At 45.9% G+C, this 21,230-nt stretch overlaps 1 protein-coding gene across 1 annotated transcript in view; it reads right to left on the bottom strand.

Annotated features, from left to right (window-relative positions):
• Positions 1-7,606, bottom strand: part of TMEM132D (transmembrane protein 132D) — a gene marked incomplete at both ends in the record, with an annotated part of 626,392 nt that extends 618,786 nt beyond the window's left edge. The window contains one exon of the mRNA XM_081251621.1: positions 7,528-7,606. Within this exon, the coding sequence (XP_081107747.1) occupies positions 7,528-7,606 (79 nt within the window). The remainder of the gene's footprint in view (positions 1-7,527) is intronic.
• Positions 7,607-21,230: the final 13,624 nt, after the last annotated feature.

Below are 21,230 nucleotides of genomic sequence, written 5' to 3'. Positions count from 1 at the left end.
TGTGACTGCCTGTCCTTTCAAACGTATATGAAGTCTCGTTTCTCGGCTTTAGTCCAGAGAAAGAGAGAGACAAAAGTTTTTACTCCCTTTCAACTGTTTCAAACATATTTCTTAACCTCAGTTACTGCTCTCCTGTCATGACAATATGTACTTAATCTCGTTTTGAATACGTGTCACAAGTCTTTTTACTTTAAGTTCAAGGGCCTTCCTCCCCTATGGATACTTAATTTCTGGAAGTTGATGGGACAGACGTCTTGGGTGATAGGTCTGTATACAAGGGACCCTTGGAACCCTCCTACACTGTTGGTGGGAATGTAAGTTGGTGCAGCCACTATGAAAAACACTGTGGAGGTTCCTCAGAAAAATAAAACTAGAATTACCATATAACCCAGCAATTCCACTCCTGGGCGTATGCCTGGACAGAACTATAATTCAAAAAGATACATGCACCCCTGTGTTCATTGTAGCACTATTCCCAATAGCCAAGACATGGAAACAACCTAAATGTCCATCAACAGATGAATGGAGAAAGAAGATGTGGTACATATATACAATGGAATATGACTCAGCCGTAAAAAAGAATGAAATAATGCCATTTGCAGTAACATCGATGCAACTAGAGATGATCATACTAAGTGAAATAAGTCAGAAAAAGAAAGAAAAATACCATATGATAGCACTTATATGTGGAATCTAAAATATGGCACAGGGCTTCCCTGGTGGCGCAGTGGTTGAGAGTCCGCCTGCAGATGCAGGGGATACGGGTTCGTGCCCCGGTCCGGGAGGATCCCACATGCCATGGAGCGGCTGGGCCCGTGAGCCATGGCTGCTGAGCTGGCACGTCCGGAGCCTGTGCTCTGCAATGGGAGAGGCCACAACGGTGAGAGGCCCGCGTACCGCAAAAAAAATAATAATAATAAAATATGGCACAAATGAACCTATCTACAAAACAGAAACAGACTCACAGACATAGAGAACAGACTTGTGGTTGCCAAGGGGGAAAGGCGGGGGAGGGATAAATTAGTAACTTGGGGTTAGCAGATACAAGCTACTATATATAAAATAGATAAACAACACGGTCTCACTACTGTAGAGCACAGGGAACTATATTCAGTATCCTGTGATAAACCATAATGGAAAAGAATATAAAATAAAGAATGTCTATATGTGTATAACTGAGTCACTCTGCTATACGACAGAGACTGGCATGACATTGTAAACCAACTATACTTCAATTCAAAAAATAATAAAATTTAAAAAAAATCAGTACTCTGACACTTAAAACATTTTTAATAAATAAAATCTAAAAAGAAGCCAAATCTTGAAAAAATAAATAAATAAAAAAGTTGACCCAAAAAATTAATTTAAAAAATAAATAAAAGGGACCCTTAAAACTGATATTAAGTGAAGACGACCCTGGCCTCAGGTTGTTGGGTGATCCTCTTAATTCTTCCTGGATTTTTTTTAAAGCAGATTTTAAAAAATAAATGAAGAAAGTGATATAGAAATATCCTGAGTCTTTGGTCTCATGTCACGACAAATCCATGCTGGATTCCTGTGGTCACCACTCACTTCTGCTCTAGCACCTTCACAATATTCTCCCCATAATTCACTCAAGTTTGTTGTCTGGCATCAAAAGTCAAACTCACAAATCCACATGTTCACAGAATCCAACATTCTCCTTTTGGAAACAGGAAAAATATTTGTCTGCCTTCATGCTACATGCTTCTTCCTCGTTATTTACAATTTTACTAAAAAGCTACCCATACTTTTAGTCCTGGTGAAACAGAGGTCACGTCAGTCTCCCCTCCTCCCCCAGGGCCCACGCATGTTAGTGAAGCCAATGAATGACGGGATGCTGGGATTCAGAGAGCACAGCTGAAGACTCTTCAGCATCCTGGCCTAGGAGACAACCACACAATTTCACATCATCAGATCCCCCCCTCCACCTCTGTAACAGCCTTGGGATTAAAATCCATGTTTTAGTTCCTTTTAGGTATCATTCCCGATTGCTGCTGGAGAAATGAAGGCTGAGAAAATTAAAAAACAGGGGTTTCACTTATTCATTCCTTCAACAAACAATGAGCCACATCCAAGGCTCAGAGCTGAAACTCCACGGAAACCCCTCTGCACTCAAACTTCAGCATGTCAGGCACCACACATAATTTTTGCCTGACAAATGGATTCATTTTTAGTTATTATACATAATCACGAGCAGAATGTAAAACAGTTAACAGTGTGGGCTGAAGCATCAGAATTCAGACTGTGACACTTTAGTTGTAAGAGCTTGGACAAGTTACTTATCTGAGTTTCCATTTCTGCGTCTATAAAATGGGGTGAATAAAATCTAACCCATTGGGTTTATCTGCAAATTCACAAAAAAACACTTTCAGCAATCACTCAGTGCAGTGCCTGGCATACAATTTTAAATTACTTTAAAATTCACTGTTATTATTATCGACAAAAGTATTTCCTGCAGCACTTTGAACTACTGGGTGGAAAAAAACCCCCAGCATCAAGCCATTTTACTGCTGTGCAAAGTTCCTTTCAGCAATAGTCTACAGTCTTAAGGATACCTAAAAATTTATTGAGTCCTTGCAGTGTCCAAAGTACTAAACTCAATACTGAAAAGAAATCAAAGAGAGAAAAATACACAGAGGCTGCCTCTAGAGGTACTTAAAATTTAGGAGAGGAGACAGAAAATGGTTTTAGAATGTGTCACCCCCGTAGAAGGTTGAAAAGTGCCTCCCCACCCTCACCAAAAGATATCTGCGTCCAAATCCCTTGAACCTGTGAATGTCACCGTATTTGGGGGAAGAGAGGGGGAGAGGGGTCTTTGCAGGTATGATTAACGTAAGATGGGAGATGATCTGGATTATTCCGGTGGTCCCTAAACGCAACCATGTGAGTCCTTACATAAGAGGGAGGGGATGGGAGGTTTTAGACACAGAAGAGAAGGAGGCATGAGGACAGACCTGAGAGAGATGGGAAGACACTACCTTCAAGTGATGTTGCCAGAAGGTAAAGACCGCCGGCACCCATGAGGAGGTGGCACGATTCTCCCCTAAAAGTCTCCTGCCAGCACCTTCATTTTGGCCCTGGGACACTGATTTTGGACTACTGGCCTCCAGAACTACGTGAGAATGAAGTTCTGTTGTTTTAAGTCACCATGTTTGTGGTCATGTGTTAAGGCAGCCACGGGAAATTTACAGACCGTCTGATTAAAATCCATCCCTACCTCCTTCTATTCCTTACCAGTGCCTGGGAAGGAGCCACCACAGAATTCATCCCCCGCCTGGACCATTTTGAGAGGGAAAGAGGCTGCTATTACTAGCCTCACCAGGACGCCATGGGCAACTGGTGCTGGTCCAGGTGAAAGAGGACATGCCACGGATATCCCCACACCCTACCTGACCTCTGCCCATCTCTAGTTCACTTCCCACCCTGTCCTTTCACGCAGTACCACAAGCTCCACGGCTCTCTCTCCCGGCCACACAGGCCCTCTGGAGTCCCCGTACATGTCTGCCCCCTCCCTGTAAACACCAACCCATCCCTCAGATGCTTTAAGTCCAATGCCAATATACCTGCGCTCAGAGATGCTTGCCCTGTCCCTCTAGCACACCGCAGTTGAAAGTTTACATTCCTTTACATAACATTTTTATACAATGTATAATTACACTTTTATATAATTAACATCTTTCTCTATCTCCTCTATAAACTGCCAGTTCCGGGAGCACAGTAACCGTATCTGTGTGGGGTTTTCTCACTACTGTAATCCTATGGCCAGCATGGCGTGGGGTATACAGTTGGTGCTCCAAAAGCAGCTATTGTGATAAAATAAGGAAGGAGAGGGGACCAAGGAAACCAGGAGGGGAAAGGAAGAGGGAACTGAACACCGAACTGGTGGGTTTTGAGCCCATGACTTAAAACCATGGACGGTTTGTGTACTTTACAAGCTAGAGGAATGACTGGCAGTGAACTATCCTGAATCGAGCGACACTTTAGTACCTTCCTGACCCTGTGTCCTCAGAACACCGGCAAACAGTTCTTGCAGAATTCCATGCTCACTCAAAGCCTGTGGCCTTTAGTATTTGTTGAACCATCAAATTTTATGGATTTATGGATGGATGGATGGATGGATGGACGCATGGAAGGATACATGGATGGATAAAGACTGGTTGAATAAATGGGTGAGTGGATAAATGGATAGATGAATTTAAAATACAGGGTAGTATAAGCTTCTGCAATAGCGTATTTTTGGAATTTTTGTTTTGTTTTTCATTTTTTCTTGGCTTTCAGAGTTGAACTAAATTAAACAGAACTTAATACTTAGAATTCTAAATTTCTATGCCTATAAGTATTTCTTATAAGATCATATTTAGTACCTAACTTTTTAATTCAAGAAAAATGAAACTTCTTGGTCTCCCCATTTCCTCTCCTTTTAATTTTGACAGTGTTTAAATGTAAGCAATAAAGTTTAGTCTGTCTCTCTCTCTGTGTCTCTGTCTCTGTCCCTGTCTTTCTCTCCCTCCCTATCTCTCTCTCTCTCTCTCTCTCTCTCTCTCTCTCTCTCTCTCTCTCACACACACACACACACACACACACACATACTCACACACCCCAATGTGCTCCCTCCTGGATACTTCTTCCTCCCCTGAGAGCCTGGACAAGGTGTCACTGTAAACCAAAGCGCCTTCCAGTCCAGAGCTGTGGGAGGATATTTCCTAAATAAGAGGTGATGCTCAGCCACCCAGATGCTTCACTTCTGACCTAAGAGGGAAGCTATCAAGGTGGAAACACTCTGCGCGAAGGTGCCCTCACAAAGCCACTGCCCAGGAGGCTGGCTGCACTCTGCCACGGGATGCAGGCAGAGCATGTGCCCAACACGACCCACGGACAGGGGTCCATCACCACAGGAGCTCCTCTCCCGGGATCCCAGACCTCTGAGTGTCTGCTTCTCAACGGCATTTGCAAGAGGACATAACTCTGGGGGATACAGGTCAGGGTCATCACAAGCAGCCTACATGGTGCCACCTTCCTGACTTTGTATTGAAAACCTGCCTGGCTCTTTGCCCATCTCTAATCTCATTAATTTGTCTTTGGGCCCCTTTACTTTCCATGCCCTGCCCGCCCACCCCCATGAAATGAATAGCAACATGTTAAAACACATCTGCAAGCTGGCACAGCTGTAATCTGCATCAGGTTCCCCAGGAAGGCTAGACTCTCTAAACATAAAACACAAACTCTCTGACAACTTCATATAAGGCTGCTCTCCAGGAAAGGCTGGGACTGCACACCAGTGCTGGTAAAAACTTTTTGTTTCATAATAGAGTTCCCAGGTCCCAAGGGATAGAACTGCAAGTGATGAAACTTTATTTTTATTTGATTTTCAAAAGATCTATGAGGTTGCTCTATGACCAATCACTTCCTGCTCATAAAATTTAAACATATGGGTTCAAAGACGTTAGCCTGGTAATGAAAATCTGTGCACATCTGTTCCTTCAAGTCTTCATCTTTGGAAAGAACTAAGGCAATGCAGTAAATATAAAAATATGCTGAAACACATATTTAATATTTGGTAATAATCTCCATCTTTCCATCAGACCCAGACAAATTAGGCACTTTTGATGGTGTGTGTCTATGCATATGTTTCCTTCCAATTAAAATCCTCTTAAATATAGTCCATCTTGGATTTCAAGCTTTTTTAGAACTTTCAGGTGGTCGGAGGATCTGAGAGGGGAAAGTGATGTGAACATATGGGAAAAAGAACTGAATGGTCCATGTGTTTAGAATTCATACCTGCACCAGGAAATTTTCTACAACTGGAAGGTTTCAGGGCTCTGAAACTCAAAATATGTCATAGGCGGGCTTACAGCATCCTTCCACAAGCAGAGACCTCCACGTCAGAGTTCCTCATGTTAAGGACATTTTCAGTGTCTCCACTTGAAAAGTCCAGAACTAGCAGGGCAAATACAGTTCTCTTCAACCCTGCTCAGCCTAATAAAGAAATCAGTAACAGAACTATGTGTGTACCTAACCGAGGAAACATAACAGTTGGGTCATATTTACAAAGCTTTTCCGTACCTTAATAAAACCTTGTTATTGCGGCATAAAAACAGAGAAGTCTATTCCTATTATCAAACCAAGTGACAACCAATAAAAAACATGCCTCGTAGCCATAGGCAAGCAAGTCTGCTGGGCTGTTGTTGCTGTGGATCTGGGTTTTTTTAACCTCACGTCTGCCTGGGGTGGATTCACTGAATTCATCGAGCTTTTCTTCCGTTTCTTGTGCACATCACAAATCCCCGAGGCGCTGGTCCTCAGAATTGTTCTAACTCATAATTAGGTGACATGAGCCCATTACGACTGCACTTGAAAAGACAGCCAAGCAGGGTGGGCATAGGTCACCCTCTTCCTACGTCACGCCAGCAGAAAAGCCGGCTATTGTCAGATTTAAAGCAATGTAACCTCAATGATGCCTGAAGAGCTCAGAGAACAGAAAATTTCTGTAATTAAAAAGGCTCTGTGCATGATAATTGGCTTTGAAGTTTCTGAGAGAGATCTCATCTCGAAAATCTTCTCAGGAAAAAAAAAAAACTCTGTTTACAGGGATTTGGGGACACACATGGGAGACTGCTAAGATGCCCCGCTTTGCTCCTTATACATTTCTCTGTAGGAAAGAGGCCCCTGTGGGAACCCCACACAAATAAAGAGACCTGATCAGTAAGGAGAAAGAATAGCGGGTCCTTTCTACAACCTCCGGTGTGACTCGAATAATTTCCCTTCAAGGAATTCGTGTCCTGAGCTTCCAAACTTGCTGTGCCAATGACAGACTGGGATGGAGACAGATGAGGCAAGCAGATGCGGAATCCCCGCCTTCCTCACAGCTGCAAGTCAGGGGCTCTGCTGGGATAACGCAGGTGACAAGCAGGGTTTGAAACTCCGCGTCCACCCTGCACGGATGCTGCCCCCGGACAAATAGCCACAGAAGGCAAAGGGAGAGAGAAGCCTCTCTTAGGGAAACGCAGGGCCACCTCTCCGGAGCTAGCCCCATGCCACAGGCACAGGAGCCCACGATGCACGCAACAGCACTCCCATACAGAGGCGTGCTCCGGCATGATTTCCTCACGGGTCTGTGCCAGTAGGAAAAGTCAAGCCCAAATTCCTGAACCTTTCCAGGAGGTCACTTCAGTCCCTTCCTCTGACATCTTGCTCAGCCCTCCCAGGGCCCATCTCTCCTTTCAAGGTTCCTCACGGTCCCCTCCCAGAGTGGAACACGCGGTCGGGGGAACGAGGCTCTTTTTCCGCCCTGGCGGTCTCACTCGGGCCTCCAGCCCCAGTCTTCTGGGGAGGCACCTACTACGAGGGGCAGCGGGAGGATCTCGGCCGCCGCACGCGCGCGTGTACACGCACAAACGCACACGCACACCCACTCTGCCGGCCGCCCCCATCCATGCACGCCCTCCCACACACTCACTCCCAGCAAAGTTCGCCCCGGGGCCACAGAGGGCGGCGGCGTCCCCTTACCTTTGGAGAAGAGGGCGGCCAGGCTGACGAGCACGGGGGACCAATGGTGCCACAGCGTTCCCATCGTAGACGCGCACATCCCGGAGATCCGGAGCGCAGATCGGCGGCTCCCCGGAGCCGTCTGGGCGGTGAAGACACAGTCGCCAAGCGCCCGGAGGACCGGAGCGGGCCGGGAGGGCGAGGGAGCGCCGGGCTAGGGGCGCGAGCGGCCGCGGCGCCCTGCGTCCTCCTCCCGCCCGTCCATGGCCTGCGGGAGGCGACACCGCGCGCCGCTCCGGAGTTGCTCTCCCGAGTCCAGCGCGCGCGCAGGCAAACCCCACCTCCTTTTCACCCCCACCAGGATATTTTTACTTTCATCCACGCGAATTTGTTCCTTTCCGTTTACCCAGCGAGGACTGGCTCCCAGGTGGCCCCCAAAGGGCGCATCCGGGAGCGCGGGGACGCGGGGCGAGCGGCTACGGGTGGGCTAGCGGGCGACGGCGGGGCGGCGGGGTGGTGGCGTCCGGGGCGGAGGCGGGGCGGGGACCTCCGGCCGGGTGGCCAGGCTCCCGGAGCGCCGCGGAGCGCCCGGGCGCACAGCCCCCATCCCGCCCGGCCGCGCCCCGGGGCGCGCGCCGGCGTCCAAAGTTTGGCGGGGCGCAGCCGCTGCCCGCGTCGCCCACCCCAGCCCCGGCCCCGGCCCCGGCCCCGGCCCCGGCCCCGGCCCCGGCTCTGGCTCGAGGGGCCCTAGGCGCGCGGCGCGCACGGCCCGCTACGGGGATGCGGGGCTGCCCCCGGCGCCGGGGGGAGGCGCTCCACCCGCGCGCGGAGGAGGACCTGCAGGCCCGGGGACCTCGCCGCCCGCGATCGGCCGAGCCTGCCTCCGGCACGGACGCGAGCGCCACAGAGCCCCCAGCGCGCTAGGGGTCTGCCTTAAAAATTAGTCTTTTTTAAAAAAGCCCCACCCTTTCGGAGTGACAGCCGCGAGCCCCAATCCGCACAGCCAATCCCTCCTCCCGGGTCTGCCCCTCACCCACCCTCCCGGCCACCCCGCCCTGCGCGCGCGAGCGGGAGGGGGCCGCCTGGGAGGCGGGCGAGGACCGGGAGGGGTCTGCCTGCTCGGAGGAGGAGGGAGGGAGCTGCCCGCTCTCCCAACAGGTGTCAGGAAGGCCATCTGCTTTCTCTCGCTCTTCAGACCTCAAGCTAAGGGCAAGTCCTACAGCCTGGGGGTTTCTAAGGCTCTCCGCCTGCCAGTGAATACAAAGATGCCTGTAGAGGCCCTCACCCCCGCGCCTCAGTCTCTGGGCAGGAGGACCTCTGACTTGCCAGGCGTCCTGAGGGCCATGCTGACCCCGCCCCTATCCTGGAATGACCACCAAATCAGTGATCCTAAAAGAATCCCGTCCTGACTCCCCGCTGGCCCATTTGGAGCTGGGAATGGATCCATTAAGGGCCAACGCGGCCTTGAGAAGAGAAGAGACAAGTTCTTCATTTATCCTTCCTGAATCCCTAATTAAGACACCCCGGAAACCAAGGCCACAAAGCATCAGCGTATGATTTTAGCCCAAGGACTTCCCCATGTGAGCCTTTGAATTAACCAGATCAGAAATCAGAGTGAGGGAAAGCGTTTTGAATAGTTAAAGAATACTGCAAACCAACAACCACCAAGTCAAATGAGGTGAATTTACCTCAGAAGGTAAAAATGGGTCATCATCATCCGGCCAAGGGAGCCGCAGATATTTTAGTCTAGATGCCGGTGGTTGCAAAATATACCAACACTTTAGGAGTGTTTAGCTTTCAAAGTTTCAAAAGACTGTCTGTCTGGGTTTCACTCCTGGTGATGATATGTGCTTCTACTTTATTCTACGTTTAATTTTCTGAATGTCTGTCCTGTTTTTCTTTCCTCTTTCTGCCTTTTCTCTTTGCTTCTCTCTCCTATAAAAATTCTGAAGAATTTATGCAGCAAGGAACCTAAGAGATTATACATTTCAGTGCTTCTGAAACTTAAGTGTCGACATCACCTGGGACGTTGAGAACCCTCCCCCGCCATTCAGCAGGTCCAGGTGGTACTCAAGCTTCTGCATTCCTAACAATTGCCAGGTGATGCTGATGCTTTCCATCCAAGGACCACTGGTCTAGTCCACTATCCCTTCCACCTCAGTGAAAGGGAAACTGAGGCTTAGTCCCCGACACACCTTCACCTGGCCTCTTAGTGGCAGAGACAGTAAACTGCTCAAAATGCCAACTCTAGCTTGCCAGAGTCAGTTTCAATGTGAAACTGAGTCTATTTTAAAACATGTTTCCAATTTATTGACTAGGAACTAATGATCCCTATTGTTTACTAAAAAAAATCATTTTATATATTCTAAATCAAATCGAGATATTCTTTTCCAGAATTGCAGTCACTAGAGACCTTTTTTTGGGAGGGAAGTGGTATGTCATTGCAAAAGATTTTCTCTATCTGCATCCTCAGGACTAAAGGTGGCTGACAGATTCCATGGTAAATAATTTCCCCATTATACACAGTTGGCTTACAAAGTTTTTTTCTGCTCTTTGGTGTGGAAGCTTTTGGGGGAAGCTGCAACTCCAGATACCCGATCAGTGGCTAAAATAAGATGTAAGCATGGCTACTCACTCTCCAGAATGCTGTTCTAGCTAACACATCTAATCTTCTTTGGGTAATTAGCACAACTAATCCTGGGAGAAGCAGTGCCTTAGGAAGATTTGCAAAAGAAGGCTGAGGCCTGCCAGCTCTTTAGCTGTGCCCCAGGCCTCTGGGACCACTTCCCATCCGAAGTGCCTGGCTTGTCTCTCTCAAATTAATTGTGAGAAATCTGCTTTCCTCCAAGAATATGTGTTTCCTCTGCAAGGCCATAAATCAATTTGTAAGCCTAATTTTGTCAGTAATTAAATAGTACTAATTGTTCGTGCTGTGTGGATTAGGCTGTGACACCAGGCAGTTTGGGTTGTCGTCTTTCCATAAAACAAAACGTTTTTCTGCAGCAGTTTCCAGAAAAATTAGGAGATGGTAAAGGTGGAGTTCAAGGATTGAAGGGAACTGTCCCATTGGTGGTTAGAAGAGGCTCTGGGTACCACAAGGACGGGGCATCTTTAAAACAGGATCAGTGCTCTTCCATCCCTTCTAATCACACCAAGGAGAAAGGCTCAGGCCTGAGCAACTCTTAGAAGAGAACTTTTCACAATTGCAAAGCCCTTGTTTTTAAAACCAAAGGCAGGGCTTCCCTGGTGGCGCAGTGGTTGAGAGTCCGCCTGCCACTGCAGGGGACACGGGTTCGTGCCCCGGTCCGGGAAGATCCCATGTGCCGCGGAGCGGCTGGGCCTGTAAGCCATGGCCACTGAGCCAGCGCGTCCGGAGTCTGTGCTCCGCAACGGGAGAGGCCACAACAGTGAGAGGCCCACATATCAAAAAAAAAAAAAAAAATTAAACAGTGCAGGTGAGGCTGAGTGAAGCCAGGGAGAGCGAGGAAGGAGGTGAGGACAGGGGACAGATAGGAGATACGCAGAGCCTTGTTGGGATTTGGGTTGGTGTAAGGGATTTGGGAGGCCAGCGTGGGATGTTATATTATCCTCCAGGATGGAGAAAACAGGCCGGCAAGGCTGATCAGCATGGAAGTCCAGGCCAGAGAAGGAAATCTGTCTGACGGCGTGTGGCTGGGCTGGTGGCAGCCACCCGCGTTTGGAGCGCCAGCCTCTGTGGTCCTTGAGAGATGCCACTTCTCAGCCTGGTTGACCGAGGCTCCTCTGTTGAGGGTGGGCTGTCTACGCACAATCAGGAGGAAAATGGGGGTGTCCGTCTGAAGGTCTTAAGCCAGAAAGCATCCTTCCCAAAGAAAGAGCCAGCCCCCACCTAATCCTTCATGAGCACTTGATCACAGACGAAAGAGAACACTGATGCTACGACCACTGTTCTGACCAGATCCTGAGCCAGGATCCCATGATGAGCAAGATGCATCCCAAGGACCCAGTTTCTCTTCTCAGCTCAGCACCAAATGGTCTAATTTCTTTAGCCCCTTTGAAATCAGCGTTTCCAGTGGGCTTGAAAGGCTGGGTCTTGTGTTCCATACACCTTTTCAGGGAGTGAATAAACCCCTTTTTGTGGACTTCGAATCAGATGTGCACATCCCGGGGTTGTGATGGATGGAAGGAAATGGCTCCCTATCCCTGGCCAAAAAAAAAAAAAAAAAAAAAGTTTATGAAACTGACACAGAGGGAGTTGATCCTGCCTGGGAGGAACTCAGAGCAGCCCCAGAAGGAAACGCTTTATTTGGCAATTTGTAGAGTTTGCCAACATCAAAGGGAAAGTGAGCACTGCAGGTTGTTACAAGCAAACATTCCACAGCTTCAAAGCTGAAATCTGAGGCCACTTTCAACGGACTAATTTGGAAGTTACTTAAGGATGCTTTGGGGAATAAACAAATGGATGTAATAGGGCTGGGAAGACTTCTGGCTTAAAAAAGCTCTACCTTTTCCTCTTAATAAAAGTCCTCCAAGATCACCCAGTAAATCAGGTGTACGCTCCAATTTCTTCCCGACGGCTAGCTTTTCTCAACAGTATAGAGTTCTCTGCTTGGAATTTCAATAACTTTCTCTCATCTTTTCTCTCACAGATATGTTGGTCCAAGTCAGGATGTAGGGTCCCCACCTCCAAACAGCCACAAAAGTCTTTAAAAAGATTATCTCTAACAGTTCTCAAATACCAGTTTTTCATTTTATCCAAAGCTCTCTGTCAGTTTGGTGTTTAAATTGATCAACATAAGAGTCATCCAGTGTGATTAAATATGATCAATTATTTGTAAATTGATCTTTGTCTCGTCGCATGAGACATCTGGAGAAAATGACCAGTGACGTCAGTGACCTCTCTGGGTGTAAAAGTAAATGCAGTGACCGATGCTCTCATGCTCCAGTGTATCATTCGAGGGATGGTTTAGAAGATTATTTTCAACTCTAACCCCCAAATAGTAAAATATATGTGACGCTGGATAAATGTTGGTTTTGTGGTTATCGTAATGCATCAGAAAGGCGGCAAAGCAACACCTAGAAACGAGACCGTCTCAAGATTTCCTTTTGCACAGCCAGCAAGAACAGCGGAGCAGAACTGTAGTCCTCTGGCGCCGGGGAGGCTGGGGGTACCGCCGCCCGGACTCACAGCATCAGTGGACCTGCAGCGACCCCTAGTGCTGAAGAGGTAGCAGCTCATCTTCTTTTCCCATCCAAGAATAAATGAATTGACATCTCCCGCTGCAACCAAAGGTCACAAGCTGTCATGTTTTAATTAGTCAAATTATATTTTTTTAAACTAGAAATGTATCTTATCACATCATTTTAACAAAGGAAGAAGGTTGCCAAGCCCTTTGCACGGTGGTGAAGGAAATCCTGAGGCTGGAAACTTGAGCCTTATATGCTCCTAAAAGTGTAAATAAAAACATCATGGAATTGACTTAAGAATTAAAACATAAGCACTTATACCGCGTGCGCCTTCCGTAATACTCGAGTTGAACTTGGGTTGTTCTTTAAAATCTGTCAAGCAACTGATCATTTGTAAATGGGTATATGCACCCATGTTGATTATTCAACTGAATGTTTCCAAACAAGAGGATGGATCAAATGGGTCTCTTAAGTAAAGGCAAAATCCCTGGTTCCCTTGGGGGAGTTTAAAGAGTTACATAAGATGTGTTCATAACAACACTATTTACAATAGCCAAGACATGGAAACAACCTAAATGTCCATCAACAGATGAATGGAGAAAGAAGATGTGGTACGTATACACAACGAAATACTACTCATCTGTTAAAAGAATGAAATAATGCCATTTGCAGCAACATGGATGCAACTAGAGATGATCATACCAAGTGAAGCAAGCCAGAAAGAGAAAGACATATACCATATGATATCACATATGTGGAATCTAAAATGTGACAGAAATCAACCTATCTATGAAACAAAAACAGACTCACAGACATAGAGAACAGACTTGTGGTTGCCAAGGGGGAGGTGGCTGGAGGAGGGCTGGAGTGGGAGTTTGGGATTGGCAAAGGCATACTAGTATATATAGAATGGATAACCCCAGGGTCGTGCTGTAGAGCACAGGGAACTCTATTCAATATCCTGTGACAAACCATAATGGAAAAGAATATAAAAAAGAATATGTGTGTGTGTGTGTAAAAAGAAAAAAAAAGAGTTACATAAGAAAAAGAGATCTCCGATAGAGAGAACACTGGGTCCTGCTCCTGGAGAAGACACTTTCCATGTGGTTTAGAGATGAGTGGGGTTGTGAGACGTCTGGAATCATACCAGCGTCACTGACAATGGCAATGACCATTTAAAATAGAGAATCTTAGAGCTGGGGCAGCCTGGCCATCCCCTACTGCAATCCTCCCACATTGGATGTGAGCAAATAAAAACCAGAAAGAGAATTCATTAACTTAATTATTGCTGCCTTTTAAAAACACTGCTATTAGGATAAAATAATTTAGGAAGTAGAAGTCTGAGCATAAATTGCTCATGACCATCAAAATGGGCCCCTTCTACTCATCATTTTCAGTGAGATCCAAAAGGAGCTACTAGGGAGTGTCTATCTGCAGCTGTTATATGTTTAAAATAAACTAAAATACAAGTGGTTGGAGTTTCTTTTCTTTTCCTTTGATTCTGACATTTCTGTACTGGGGCCATTATGGAAATGACTTCTAGAAAATCTATTATGAGGAAGGTGTGCTTAAAACATATTTACTTAGCAAACATTTCAAAATTCTTTCCAAAATTAGCCTTCAAGAAGCTACAGTTTGGGGACTTCCCTGGTGGTCCAGTGGGTAAGACTCCACGCTCCCAATGCAGGGGGCCTGGGTTCGATCCCTGGTGGGGGAACTAGATCCTGCATACATGCTGCAACTGAGAAGTCTGCATGCCGCAACTGAAAGATCCTGCATGCTGCAACTAAGACCTGGAGCAGCCAAAATAAATAAATTAATGAAAATAAAATTATGGACTTCCCTGGTGGTCCAGCGGTAAAGAATCCACTTTCCAATGCAGGGGATGCGGGTTTGATCCCTGGTCGGGGAACTAAGATCCCATATGCTGCGGGGCAACTAAGCTGGCGTGCCTCTAGAGCCCTCGAGCCGCAACTAGAGAGAAGCCCGCACGCCACAAGGAAGAGCCCGCGTGCCTCATCTGAGACCCGACGCAGCCAAAAATAAAAATAAATGAAAAAATAAAATAAATCTTTAAAAAAAGGAAAAGAAAAAATAATCTGAACTTCATCAAAATTAAGAAATTAAAAAAAAATAAAGTTACAGTTTGACTAAAATTTCCATGGTATCAAAACTAGAGTTAAGTCGGAAGCAGCTGCATAGCACAGGGAGATCAGCTCCATGCTTTGTGACCACCTAGAGGGGTGGGATAGGGAGGGTGAGGGAGATGCAAGAGGGAGAGGATATGGGGATATATGTATACATATAGCTGATTCACTTTGTTATACAGCAGCAACTAACACACCATTGTAAAGCAATTACACTCCAATAAAGATGTTATACAAAAAAAAAAAACAAACAAACTAGAGTTAGTTACATATGCACCCACTTTGAGTGTATGCTTTTTAATAACTGGCAGGTTCTGAAACCATATACCTTGTTGCCATATCTAGCACCACTGTGTTTCGGCTACAAGACTGGCCCCCTGGTCATGATGACTGTCTGGAGGTGGCACCTAAGCCCAACTCCTCACAGCCCTGCCCCAGGACCTTTGCACCTGAAGTGAGAGGGGGAAATCCATTTCCCTTTGGATACCTGGAATATATGATGCAAAACTGAGAAATTGCTGGCCATGTTACCACCTCCGAATGATCTGGAGGAAGCAACACAAGGAGAATAGAGTTTAAGAGACAAAGCCTGGCTGCCGTTCCAGTCCCTTATTCTGGTCATTTCTCATGTTCCGTGCAATATCCTAGTTTCCACATAAACTCCTCTTCTTTAACCTGGTCCAGGTTGAGTTGGTTCCTCACTACCAGAAGATCATCTTTCATCTTTCATCTCTCCTCTAACCTGACCCACTGGTTGAGCTCCTGTTCTACCCGGGTTGAAGGAACACTGGAAAGAGTGAGTTGGCTCTTGACACTCCTTAGACAAACCCTGGCGTGGCTGCCCCCTCCGTGAAAAGCTCAGGCCCCCAAGTGCCCTCCAAGGCCAGCTGCGGGCTGCCCCTCCTCTCCTGCTTCAGCAAGACCTGCCACACTTCCGGCACACAAGCTGTGCCCCTGATGCAGGGCCTCCACACGGACTGTTCCCTCTGCCAGGAACACGCTTCCATCCCGTACCCGTATGGCTGGCTCCCTCACTTCATTCTGGTCTCTGCTAAGGATTCCTTCGTCTTTCTTGGACACAATATTTAAGTGGCAACCCCCATCGCTTTCTCTCCTCTTACCCTGTGCTGTGTTTCGTGTCACTTGTAAACACCTGTCTCTCTCCCCCACCTGGAGTATAAGCTCTCTGAGAACAAGAACTGTGTTTTGCTCACTGCTCTATCCTCATCGCCCAGAACACTGCAGAAAAATGCAGTCCCTCTGTAACATTTTAAAAAACAAGTAGGGGGCTTCCCTGGTGGCACAGTGGTTAAGGGTCCGCCTGCCAATGCAGGAGACACGGGTTCAAGTCCTGGTCCAGGAACATCCCACATGCCATGGAGCACCTAAGCCTGTGCACCACAACTACGGAGCCTGTGCTCTAGAGCCTTCAAGCCACAACTACTGAGCCCACATGCCACAACTACTGAAGCCCATGAGCCTAGAGCCCGTGCCCTGCAACAAGAGAAGCCACCGCAATGAGAAGCCCACGCACCGCAATGAAGAATAGCCCCTGCTCACTGTAACTAGAGAAAGCCTGTGCACAGCAACAAAGACCCAATGCAGCCAAAAATACATAAATAAAATAAATAAATTTATATTTTAAAAAGACCCAACACAGCCAAAAATAAAATAAATAAAATAAAATAAATTAATTTTTAAAAATAAATAAATAATAAAAAGCAAGTAAGTCAGAGAAAGACAAATATCATATGATCTCACTTATATGTGGAATCTTAAAAAAATGATACAAATGAACTTACTTACAAAACAGAAACAGACTTAATGGATATTGAAAACAAACTAATGCTTACCAAAGGGGAAACATGTGGGGAGGAATAAAACAGAAGCCTGGGATGAGCACACACACTATATATAAGACAGATAACCAACAAGGACCTACTGTATAGCACAGGGAACTCTACTCAATATTCTGTAATAAACTAAATGGAAAAGGAATTTGACAAAGAATAGATACATGTATATGTACAACTGAATCACTTTGCTGTACACCTGAAACTAACACAACATTGTAAATCAACTACACTCCAATATAAAATAAAAAAGAAAAATCAAGTAATGAATCAGCAATTCCTTCCCCACCCTCCCCCGTCTCCCCCAGCCTGAGGGGAAGTGTGCTCTCCATCTTATTTGAAGGGCACACTGCTTGGGTACTATTTACCTGCTGTCTTTGGGCAGAAAAACTGGTCAATTTAATGAATTTAACATTGAACTCCAGCTTGGAGCTCACTTAATTAGACCACTCATTTCACTGATGGGGAAGCAGATACTGAGAGAAGCAATGTGACTTGCCTTGACTGTATTTTCTTTTCCAACAGGGCAGGGGTGTTAATATGAAACTCACCACAGCTGATTATTTCCCAGTTCTCCTGTCCACCAGATGACTTCCTGAGGCAGTGCGGTGGGGTGGTTAGAGGGATGCCCTAACCCATGTGCTTGGATTTGAATTAATAGCTGTGTGACTTTGGCCAAATTACTTAACCCCTCTGAGCCTCAGTTTCCTTAACTTAAAAAATATATAGAATATTACTATCACCTAACATGTTGGGCTGTTACAGAATTAATTGAGAAAACCCACATAAAGCATCTACATGGTACTTAGCATCCTAGCATATAGTTACCATTATAATAGAGAACTATTGCTAGTGACTGTTTCCTGCAGGAATAGAAATGTATTTTTCAAAATGTCATGTTTATCTTTGTCCAGTTCCCTATTTAACTATATGCACAATTTATTGTGTTTCTGCAGGATCCAGGCCAGGAACAGATTTTCTTAGTATGATGTTGAATCAGCCTGTCTGATCCATGAGGATCAGACTTATAAATGAAAGTCTTGTTTGTGTCATGCTCACATTAGATCTCTTAAAAACATGAATCATTAAGAAGTCAGAGAGACAATGCATGCAAATCAACTTTACTCATCCTGGAGTTTAAGAATCTTGCTCTTTTTTCAGTTAAAAGTTTTTCTTTTCTTCACGCACGCACACACACATACACGCGCGCGCACACACACACACACACACACACTCCAAGGCTTGGAAAACAACAACAACAAAACAAGATGCCTTATGTAACTGCAAATTTTCCACAATGGAGAGTCCGCGGGTGTCAGTTCTGTTTGTTGATTTTTCATTTGGTGCACACAGTTAGGAAAAAGAGCTGACTAAGATAAAAACCGTGTAACATTTCCAGGTTTTGTTCTTGAGTTGTTGCATCTCCAAGTTCCAGTTGAGTGTCAGACTTGCCATTTTAAAATGGTGTTGCTGGGGTGTTTATAGAACTTTTGCAGCCTGGCAGGAAGATGGAGCCGCTCACCTGCGCTGGGGGATGGTGCCCTGTCCGGAGCTCAATGCCCCCGCGGTGAGATAACTCAGTGGAGAAAGGAGCAAGTGCTCTTCATCGTCTCCCAAGGTCAGTACAGATGCCCGCTTCCCCCTTCCTCCTCCAAAGCACCCTTGCCCTTGACGCTCTGCCTTCAAGCTGGTTGGGGAAACCAAGACCACTTGAACTAATGCTAATAAATAATTCATTGCTAATTCCCATCATTTACTTCATCCAGTAACGCCAGCCTCTCCCCACCAAGCTCCAAATAAACATCCTTTCCCAAACTGCAACATCGTATTTTCCAAATATGGTCACAATGATGTCCCCAACCATCTGATCTTCTCAATTTGATCTTAACACCCTCCCCCATCAGGAGGTGGCGTCTCTATCCCCTTCCCTCGAATCTACATGGGCTTGTGCCTCACAAGTAACCAACAGAAAAGTGATGCCATGGGCAGTGTCGTGAAAGAAGTCTGACTGCCTGTGGGTGGGGCCAGCTGAGTCGCATGGAAAGGTCATGTATCAGTGTTCCAGGGAGGGGTCTTAATCTTCAGAGCCTCTAGCTGAGACCCCAAATAGGCGAGTCCAAGAGCCTTCAGATAACACCAGTCCCCGGCCAACTGGTCAACCCCTGCGCAAGGCTTCCAATCGAGGCCCTGGCCAGTGTGGAAGAGAGACCCAACCCAACAGTGTGAATTCCTGACCCACAAAATCTGTGACCATAAAAAAAAAGTTGTCATTTTATTCCATTGAATTTGGGTGGTTTGGTAAGCAGTGTGGGTAACCAGAACACTTGCTAACAGCAAAGTAGTCCTTTGTTAATTTCAGCTCAGCACAATAACTAATTGGACATCTACATTCTGCCAGGCTCCGGGGATAGAGAAATCATAAATGGTCCCTGTCCTGCGTTTGTTGTGACCCATTAATTTGTAAGTTAAAGAAAGCAACCCACAAATTGAAAATTTGAGGGTAGATTCTTCAGGGATGGCTGGATCCAGGTGGTCAAATGGAATCACCAGGCCTTAGTCTCTCTCCACCTCTAGGCTTGACTTTCCCCAGTGTTGACATCTCTCTCTGACAGCCCCTATCCATCCAGTGGCCCCCACAGCTACTCTCTTACAAATCCACAGCCCCAAATCTAGTGGGGAAGGAACTCCTTTTTCTGATGATTCCAACAATAGTTCTCAGTCTGACTGTTAGCTTCTCAAATAGGACCACAGACACACTGCTTAATTCCTGTGACTGGAGTCTGGGGATAGTCTAGTTGAATTGGATTTGAGCTGTTAAAGCTACGCAAGCCACACATACTGAGAGTAGGAAGAGCTGTTTCACCAAGGAGAATCCTACTGTGGTTATCCAAACAGAATGGTTTGTGAGCATCCAGTAACAACACAAGGCTGTACACCCTGCTCCACTGGAGGGAAGAATGGTTATCAGTGTGCTCAAGAACGTCCAAGAATATGAACACAAAAATTCTGGGGGCCTCCTCCTGCTTTTGCAGATGAAGAAGTCAAGACACAAACACTTTGATGGCAAGTCAAGATTGCACATGGAAACTGTGGACTAGATGCAGGTCTTCTCATAGCCAGTGCCTGGCTGCTTCTACTGACCTGTCCCAGACCATCAATCCCACACTTCAGACACACCATTGATTTCTGATCTCCAGATGGAAGGGATTTAAGCTCATGATTATTATTTTTTTAATTAAAGTATAATTGATTTACAATACTGTTAGTTTCAAGTATATAGCAAAGTGATTCAGTTATATATATATATATTTTCAGATTATTTTTCCTTTATAGGTTATTATGAGATATTGAATATAGTTCCCTGTGCTATACAGTAAATCCTTGTGTTTTTTAATCTACTTTTTGTATAGTAGTTTGTATCTGTTAATCTCATACTCCTAAGTTATCCCTCCCCGCGCTTTCCCCTTTGGTAACCATAAGTTTGTTTTCTATGTCTGTGAGTCTGTTTCTGTGCTGTAAATAAATTCACTTGTATTATTTTTTATATTCCACATCTAAGTGATATCATATATTTGTCTTTCTTTGTCTGACTTACTTCCCTTAGTATGATAATCTCTGGGTCCATCTATGTTGCTGCAAATGGCATTATTTCATTCTTTTTTAATGGCTGAGTAATATTCCACTGTATATAGGTACCACATCTTCTTTATCCATCCCTCTGTCGATGGACATTTAGGTTGTCTCCATGTCTTGGCTATTGTGAATAGTGCTGCTATGAACACTGGGGTGCATGTATCTTTTTGAATTAGAGTTTTTTTTTTCTTTTCCCGATATATGCCCAGGACTAGAATTGCTGGATCATATAGTAACACTATTTTTCGTTTTTAAAGGAACTTCCATACTGTGTTCCATAGTGTAAACTCATGACTATTGATTCCAACTTCAGATAAATGGAACAGTAAACCAGAAACAAGTTCTGTTAGTTTTTCCTGACTTCCACCTTGTCAAACTCAAATCCTTAAAGCCCCCAAATCTTGCAAAGTGTAGTATGTGAAGGACAGCATTGTCTGGTTCAGTCCAATGGCTCACAGCTCTGTTCCTCTTAGAGTAGATATGACCAAGGGTAAGATAGTGCCCCATCTAAGCCTCAGTTTCTTTACCTGAAAAACAGGGATTGGGGGTGAAAGTAAGGTTCTGAGCCTAGGCTGAGATGTGGTTTTGAGTTCATGGGATGGATGAGATATAGCATTTGGTTAGCATGGGTTGATTTGCAGGGTATGGTGGGGCTGGCCAGGAAGGTTTTCTGAGCAAGCACCTCGTGGTAGAAGTGGGAAGCTGGTTGCCGTCATAGGTGTGTTTTCCCAGAACCTCTCTGCAAATCCTCCCATAACTCCTTGTCCCAGACACAAGACTGGGCCTGTGGTCTATACTGGACCCACCATACCAGCTCTGCCGTCTTCCCCCAGGCAACAGTGACTGGTCCATGGAATGAATGTGTAACCCAGGAGAGAACAGTGACTGGTCTACTGAGTGGATGTGTAACCCAGGAGGGCCAGTA

The sequence above is a fragment of the Mesoplodon bidens genome (assembly GCF_964165515.1).
Source record: "Mesoplodon bidens genome assembly, chromosome: 13".
Taxonomy (NCBI): domain Eukaryota; kingdom Metazoa; phylum Chordata; class Mammalia; order Artiodactyla; family Ziphiidae; genus Mesoplodon; species Mesoplodon bidens.
This window is presented reverse-complemented; position numbering and strand designations above follow the sequence as displayed.